Source organism: Anopheles bellator, chromosome 2 (assembly GCF_943735745.2).
Source record: "Anopheles bellator chromosome 2, idAnoBellAS_SP24_06.2, whole genome shotgun sequence".
NCBI classification, from domain to species: Eukaryota; Metazoa; Arthropoda; class Insecta; order Diptera; family Culicidae; genus Anopheles; species Anopheles bellator.
In genome coordinates, this window is record NC_071286.1 from 81170539 (window position 1) to 81178415 (window position 7877).

General features: G+C 50.0%; 2 protein-coding genes across 3 annotated transcripts; both read left to right on the forward strand.

The window, feature by feature from the left end:
• Positions 1–293: 293 nt before the first annotated feature.
• Positions 294–3766, forward strand: LOC131211796 (uncharacterized). Of its 2 annotated transcripts, XM_058205416.1 has the most exons (11): positions 294–371; positions 440–644; positions 709–876; positions 936–1030; positions 1086–1237; positions 1313–1496; positions 1562–1817; positions 1878–2149; positions 2217–2848; positions 2908–3235; positions 3300–3766. In XM_058205416.1, exons 1-11 carry the CDS (start codon positions 314–316, stop codon positions 3581–3583), a joined length of 2634 nt encoding a protein of 877 aa, XP_058061399.1. In that variant the 5' UTR covers positions 294–313; the 3' UTR covers positions 3584–3766. The 2 variants fall into 2 exon arrangements, with proteins under 2 accessions (XP_058061399.1, XP_058061400.1); XM_058205417.1 differs by lacking the exon at positions 3300–3766 and having other exon boundaries at positions 2894–3124.
• A 611-nt stretch (positions 3767–4377) lies between these two features.
• Positions 4378–7659, forward strand: LOC131208172 (uncharacterized). Its single transcript, XM_058200822.1, has 10 exons — positions 4378–4405; positions 4470–4671; positions 4734–4901; positions 4974–5072; positions 5139–5289; positions 5358–5541; positions 5998–6054; positions 6241–6905; positions 6971–7301; positions 7379–7659. Exons 1-10 carry the CDS (start codon positions 4378–4380, stop codon positions 7657–7659), a joined length of 2166 nt encoding a protein of 721 aa, XP_058056805.1.
• Positions 7660–7877: the final 218 nt, after the last annotated feature.

The following is a 7877-nucleotide window of genomic DNA, read 5'->3' on the forward strand; positions in this document are numbered from 1 at the left end:
TAAATGCAAACCTTCAAGTCTGGTTTGATTAACGAAGACAGCGAATGTGTATGCGAATGCCGCTTCACTTTCCACTGACGACGTTATGTAGGTGCATTCCCCGTTCCGACAAGTCTTATAAACGGGTTATCGATACGGAGCGTCTCAGTACTATTCTGTGATTCAACGAGATGCTCGTGTCCGCGTTGCTGCTGGCTCTTTTATTGCTCCCAGTTGGTAAGCTAGTCTCTAGTGCTAAGCTAGTATTAAATTACCACTTCGGGAATGTCCTTGAACTCCAGGTTATGGCCAACTGTTGGAACCGACTTTTCTCATGCAGGATGAGAATCCCAACGATGCGATATTACCGAATGAGCGGGAGTCCATTGACGGTATGTGCACTAATGGCAGTTGCTAGAATGGAACAACCGAGAATGTCTGACGCGTGTTCCCTCTTCAGATTGCCATTTTCGGTACTACGAATACGGAAAAACGGGGGCAATCAAGCCAACGTACGGAAGACCAACGTACCTGCGGGAGTTTGCACACATGGCCGCCATCGGTTGGACGCAGCCGGACAACCTGACCATCCTGTGGCAGTGCGGCGGCTCGCTGATATGGGAAAACTTCATCCTCACCGCAGCGCACTGTACGGCAGATGCCAAGTAAGCTTCCCGTAAAACGGTCAGCGCCGGCAGAGAACATCTGTATCGCTTTTGCTTTACGTAGCAACACGCAACCGGATGTGGCTAGATTCGGGGATCTTAACTTATTTGACGACTCGGATGATCAGTATGCCCAGCAGTTGAAGATTATCGAAGTGATCCGCCATCCTCAGCATCGGTTCAGTGCTCGGTACCACGATATAGCGTTGATGCGCTTGGAACGAAGGATTGAGTAAGTACGGCATGCTGTTGGCTAAGGGCGATCTCGGGTGATGATCTGTCACTTTGCAGACTTCATGACACGGTTGCTCCGGCATGCCTATGGACTGACGACGAGATACGATTCAAAGCGTTCGAGGCTACGGGTTGGGGTGCTACCGGGTTCGGTAAGATACTGTTCGGGCGTTCGGATCCATCAGTGTTTGAAGTTGAACTTTGCAGCCGAATCGCGTACGCCAATCCTCTTGAAGGTATCGCTGACCCCGGTGGAGCGGGAAAGTTGTACTTCGCACTACAGCGGCATTCGCGGGCTGCGCTCTGGCCTTCACGAGTATCAGATGTGTGCCGGAGACTCCAAGATGGACACATGCCCGGTAATTACTTGCCAAAGGGACCACATCGTTCAACAAGCGAAACTCGTGGACATTTTTACTTCATCTTCATCGTAGGGGGACTCTGGTGGACCGTTGCAAGTGAAGCTGCTTCACAACACACGCCTCACTCCGTTTATCGTTGGAGTCACATCTTTCGGGACTGCCTGTGGCTTTTCGGTACCGGGAGTATACAGCCGAGTGGCTCCCTACGTACCCTGGATACAGACAGTGCTGAGGGCTAGTGGTGAAGATGCCCAAGGTTAGCAGCGGGTCCGACTGGGCGTTTCATTATGTATTCACGGTTGGCACAAAACATACCCACAGATTGGCAGTTTGAACCCCATGCTTGTGCGCTGCGGTATGTGCATTTGCGAGAGTACGAACCCAGTGTGGTGCTGCACTCTAGTGGTGAAAATGAACAGCTTGATCTTGATGAAGCTCATCTGTTCGGCACATCGTCCGCTCAGGTGGTGTCGATCCACTGGAACGAGACGGTGGCTCCCGGCAACAGGGAATGTTACGGAGTCATCATTGATCGGAGTACGGTTGTAACACTTGCTCGGTGCACCCAAGCTAACGGGTATGACGAAGACGATGTTGAAGGTTCAACAGTATAACCACCACTAACCGCTGGTTGCAGTGTTCCTCCTTCGCATGTTACGCATCTGGGCAACGATAGCAACATAGTCACGCGCCACCATAGACACCCCGATTACAGAGAGCACTCGTTGCTGAATGACGTCGGAATACTGGAGTTAAAGGATCCTTTCGAATTCGCCTCAAGCTGGGACTTTTATCCGGCCTGTATCTGGAGCCGAAAGAACGGAATGGACGGAAAACTGACTGTATCGGGCCGAGGCCTTCGGGCACTCAATGAAATAGTTGAGAAGGAACCGGAGATAAACAATTCCAGTGAGTACACCATTCCGCCGTCATGGCGATTTTTGCCAGCCCTCATCAATCCATTTCTTTTTCGTAGCTTTGAAGAAAACGATAAATACCGTCGGAGTGGTAGTAACACAGAACGGTACCAATTGTACCATCCCCAGGCAGTATGCTACGAAGCTGCCGAACGGGCTGTCGGCGGAACATCTGTGTTTCGGAGCGGAGCCATTCCTGGTTCCGAAGACCTGTGATTTAGCTTACGGTGGACCGCTGCAGCGAGAGGTTTTTCGCTGGGGCCGTCGACTGATGTACGTGAATGCACTCAGTCTGCTCGGAAAGGACTGTGGGTTCGGTGAGTCTGCCGTGGCCGTCAAACTGTCGCACCACGTGGAGTGGCTGCAATCGGTTCTACTGCCGCCGCGAACGATCGAAAAGGCAGCCGAAACACGGCCGTTTGTTTTTCTAAATCCCGACCTAGAGGAAGGCGATGAATGTAGCACCCAGGACAGAAGTGCCGGAGTGTGCGTCAATGCACAGTACTGTCCTAAAGTGGCCCAAGGCTTCCGCCAGAATCGTGGGGTGACATTCTGTCAGAGTGGCTCACTGGTTTGCTGTCCGCACCGGTACATTCGTAACGGAACGAATGAAGAGTGGCAAGAGATAGATCGCTGTAATGTTGACCATCAGGGTGGCGAAGAAGACATGGACGAAGCCCCTTTACACATGGTAAGAAATGTAACTCTACGAGCTGATGACCTTTTGAATGTTTAGCCCCTTTTCCGCAGGTTTCCATTGTTTGGACCTACCCAGAATGGAATCGCGTTTGTGCGGGAACAATCATCTCATCGAGAACGTTGGTGACCGCTGCCAGTTGCTTAGACATGACCAAGCCTCCATCCTACGTTCACGTAAACCATCCTGATGCTGAAATAGAGCTACGGTTGGAGCCCGGTTCGGTGACGATCCACCCAGAGTTTGAAAACTCCACCAAACGGCACGACATTGCCCTGATCAGAACGAGAAGCGTAATCGACGGCCACTTTGGACGATCGCGTGCCTGTCTTTGGAGAAACACAACCCACACGCCATTTCTGTTGCAGCAATACGTATACCGTAAGTGAACAACCGATGTTTGCCCGAGAGCAAAAAGCAGTAACTTTCAGGCTCTTCTTTAAAGTCAACGATGCTGTGGAAACGACGGAGGCATTTTTCAAGTTCAACACTGACTGTCGGCGTGCGTTCGGAAGAGTTCCACAGGCCCACGAGCTTTGCCTTCATGTAGACGATCCGGATCACACATTTTTCGTGGACGAAGGAATGCCGGCGCTGTGGACGAAACCGGGCGCCAGTCAAGCATCATACCTGATAGGAATAGCGAGCCATCGGTCTACAGTCGAGCGCTCCGTATTCATCCACACCCGCGTCTCTTCATACATCGATTGGATTAAGGGGGAACTGTAGACTAATAAGTGAAACGTACCACCGTAGGATTATAGCGTAAATGGTGTTGCTAAATAAGAAAAAGGCAATACATATAAAAATGTATCTTTGTCTGTCTGTCCGTTCGTACCGGTATTTGTCCAAAACTGACACCTGACACCGAACAGCGAATAGGAAAGTTAAAGCGAAATTGTTATCCATAAAAATGTGTCGAATGAATCTTTCAAATAAAAGTTCAAGCATCGAAAAATATTAAGACGTTTTTGTTTTATAACCAAATGAAAAAGAGAAGCTTTATTCGATCCAGACCATGCCCAGGTCAGGCAGGGTCTCTACATCCGTTGACACTTTCTATTAAAAAAATAAACCAATACCGCGGGGTAATTCCAGTGACGGGAACTATTGATCCCATGCGACGTAAATTCCAAATGTTGTTGTTAATATTAGCATTTGTCAGATTAATGCTTCCTCCCGTTCCGTGCTTTGTTAGTCTGCACGGTTACCGCCGAGCAGGTAGTCTCCCCGGGTAAAACCGGTTGGCTTATGTGGCCGGTCGCCAGAAGGTCGCGGCCTGTTTCTTAAAGGGTACCGCTAGCAAACGGTATGTTTCAGTCTCTGTTTGTCAACGCGTCGCGATGCGTTTAACATTTCTCACATCGGTGTTACTGTGTTTTGGGTTGGGTACTGTGCCTTCCGTGTACCGACGAGAATTGCTTATGGTTTTATTTCACAGATTTATTAATATTTCTATTACAGTTTATTCTGATCTTTCGCCAATCCGCACGCAGCTGAACGAACGTCTGCAAGATGCGGTGATGCCGAATGAGCGCGAGTCGTTGGATGGTATGCTATTGCCGCTCTGAAACACTTTCAGCTAATAAAGCTTTCTAATGAATTCCGGCGAAAGACTGCCACTTCCGGCATTACAGCCAAGGAGGGAGTAGTGCGGTAGCACCTGCGTTCGGTGTTCCGGCGTATCTTCGAGAGTTTGCTCACCTGGGAGCGATCGGATGGCGGCAAGATGATGGCAGCATCCAGTGGAACTGTGGTGGATCATTGATCTGGGAGAACTACGTGCTTACGGCCGCACATTGCACAGCAGACTTGGAGTAAGTAAAAAGTATTGGGAAAGTCCATGATTCCTAAACGACTTGACGTCGATGTTTCGCAGCAATAAGCCCCCGGATGTGGTGCGTTTCGGAGACATTAATCTGTACAACGATACGGACGATGCGTACGCGCAACAGTTCAACATAGCGGAGGTCATCCGCCATCCGCAGCATAGGTACAGTGCCAAGTACCACGACATAGCGCTGCTGAAGTTGGAGAAGCATATTACGTAAGAGCGGAGTGAATGGCAAACGTATTGGTTTGGTGTTGTATCAACTTAATTTTCATTGGATCTTGGCAGGCTAAACGAGACCGTAGCACCGGCATGTCTATGGGATGAGGAGGAACTGCGATTCACTACGCTACAAGCGGCCGGTTGGGGAGCTACCGGGTATGGTGAGTGAACCAGCGTTCCTGTCTTGCCGGATATACCTTCTAACTGCTCGTTGCGAACTCCTGCAGGAAGCTCACAAACGCCAGTGCTGTTGAAAGTATCGCTAGGGCCAGTGGACACGGAACATTGCAATCAGTTCTATCGAGCTGGTGATCGTGGTTTGAAGGTTGGTCTTCAACCGTACCAGCTGTGTGCGGGCGACGTGAAAATGGACACTTGTCCGGTGGGCATTGCGTGTGAGAAGGTTATCCTGAGAACTGATTAATCAATAAACGTTCTGTTCCGTTGCAGGGAGATTCTGGAGGACCTCTGGAAGTGAAACTTCTGCACAACACCAAAGTAACACCTTTCATTGTGGGGGTAACGTCGTTCGGCAGCGCCTGTGGTCAGTCGACCCCGGGGGTTTATACGAAGGTCGCCGGCTACATTCCCTGGATACGGTCCGTTTTGGAGGTCCGAGGAGAAGAAGCTCCCGGTATGTAGGGTGACCATCGCTTTGAGACATTGCTAATCTGAAGTACTTTCGTTGCAGAGTGGAAATTTAAGCCCTATGCCTGTGCGGTCCGATACGTCACCCTGCGGGAGTACGAACCGGACGTGGTGGTCTCGAAGGACGAATTGACCGATTCGTTGGATCTGAGAAATATACACTTGCAAATCGAAGGGTCTCCGGCGACGGTTTCTTTCGGGTGGGATAAGGGCACCGAGGGAGCCGATAATTGCTACGGAGTTCTGATAGACACCGACACCGTTCTCACTCTTGCCCAGTGTACTGCTTTCAAAGGGTGGGTCTGTTTTCTTTCTTATTGGGACTCAGATTAAAGGTGAATTTCGATGCATTCCAGCAAACCGCCGACGCACATTATCAGCGAGGAACGAAACCAAAGGATGGACATCGCACATACCTATAACCATCCGGACTATCGGGCAGGATCACTGTACAACAACATTGCCATCGTGAAGCTGAGCGATCATTTCTTCTTCCATAGTTCGTTCATTCCGGCTTGCTTGTGGCATTACCACGAGCTACCAAACGATCGGTTCGAAATCACCGGCAGAGGACGCCGAGATCTCAATGAACTTTATGTATCGAAAACACCGATTATAGGTTATGTGCGGAGCGATATTTTCTGAGTGAAATGAGATTCAATGAACTTTTTTCTTCTGTTTCCAGACGCCGAGCGAACGTTGCTTCTATCAAGGGCAGATCAGCATCGTGGCGTCAATTGCTCGGTCCCGGAAAAGTATTTACTCCGTTTGCGTAACGGCCTACGCGAGGAGCACCTGTGCTACGGTAACGAACCGTTCTTGGTGCCAGAAACCTGCGACCTACTGTACGGCGGGGCCGTGCAACGACGCGTGTTTCGCTTGGAGAAGTACTTCCAGCACGTTTATGCGCTGAACCTGTTCGGACGCGACTGTGGCTACGGTCAGTCCGCTGTTGGCGTGCGCATTTCGAGCCATTTCGAGTGGCTAAGCAAAATGCTGCTTACCAATCGACCCAAGGATTCAGACAGTTCGGTGCTGTTTTATAATACCGATTTGTCGGTCGGGGATCACTGTCGACTGCCGGCAGGAGGATCCGGACTGTGCGTCGATGTGCGCAGGTGCCCGAAGGTGAAGTACGACTTTCAAATTCATCGTCAAGTTACGTTCTGTGGCAACTCATCGATCGTTTGCTGTCCGTACCATAATGTGCTGAACGTCACCGAACAATCGGTGGCCAGCCGAGAATTGGACGAATGTGAAGCCCGCTACAAAGGGGTACACCGAAAGACCTATCTATACTACGAACTGCTCGAAGCGGATAAAGGAGACGTCGATCAGTTTCCTCATGTGGTAGGACTGAAGTTTACAACTCGTTCAGCAGCTGATTTATGTTTTATCTCTTAAATTTGTTGCAGGTTTACATTGCCTGGCAATCGGACAACGGATCGTTCTACGATTGCGCTGGGACGCTGATCACCAAAAGTGTGGTTCTCTCGACTGCCAGCTGTCTTGAACGGGTCAACTCTAAGAAGGTTGTCGTGAAGTTGGGCTTTAACGCCACAGCACCCACCCTGTGGATCAAAGAAATCATTCTACATCCTCAGTTCGAGCCCAGCACTTATCGGAATGATATCGCCATTGCAAAGATAGCCGGAGAAGTCCAACCGGCAAGCGGGAAGATGCCGGCATGCCTTTGGCAGAACCAAACGCACACCCCGTTCCACTTGAAGCAGTTCATGTTAACGGGTGAGTTGGGCCTGTGAAATCGGCCACACAATGAATGTGGTCCACTAATACTCAACTGTATGCAACGATCTTCCCAGACACTCAGTACCTGAACAGCTACCCCATGTACAACAAGGACTGTGAGGTGTTTCGGCACTACGGCAACAGGAGCCTGGAACCGACGCAGCTCTGTTTGAGCCTGGAAGGCGAGGACCAGCCAATTGATCCCGGTGAGCCAGCGTTTTGGCAAAAAGAGTTCAACGACACAGAGGGTTCGGTGGTGCAGTATCTGGTCGGGATCGTCAGCTACGTGTTTCCTATACTAACTGTCCACACTCGGGTCGAGTCGTACGTCGACTGGATCAAAAGTATCATTTAGTCTTTATTGCGACAAAAAAGGACAGCATGACGGCATGAAGAAGCGAGCTTTTCTAACACACTGCTTCCACTGCACTGAAATGCGTAAGCAGCATCGCGGTCCTACTCGCGTCATTCGAAGAATTATAATTATAGGAAGAGTTCTATTATAAAGGAAGGTTAATTTAGTTAAGCATTTTCGCATTTCACCTTCTGTTTCACTGTATGACGTTGGAAACG

Bases quoted from the DNA above. Each gene is read 5' to 3' on its own strand.
- LOC131211796 (XM_058205416.1), top strand. From the start codon at position 314: ATGCAGGATGAGAATCCCAACGATGCGATATTACCGAATGAGCGGGAG. The intron at 372-439 runs GTATGTGCACTA...TTCCCTCTTCAG, and splicing joins TGAGCGGGAGTCCATTGACG to ATTGCCATTTTCGGTACTAC. The intron at 645-708 runs GTAAGCTTCCCG...TGCTTTACGTAG, and splicing joins CACTGTACGGCAGATGCCAA to CAACACGCAACCGGATGTGG.
- LOC131208172 (XM_058200822.1), top strand. From the start codon at position 4,378: ATGCCGAATGAGCGCGAGTCGTTGGATG. The intron at 4,406-4,469 runs GTATGCTATTGC...TTCCGGCGAAAG, and splicing joins TGAGCGCGAGTCGTTGGATG to ACTGCCACTTCCGGCATTAC. The intron at 6,055-6,240 runs GTTCGTTCATTC...TTCTGTTTCCAG, and splicing joins CGATCATTTCTTCTTCCATA to ACGCCGAGCGAACGTTGCTT.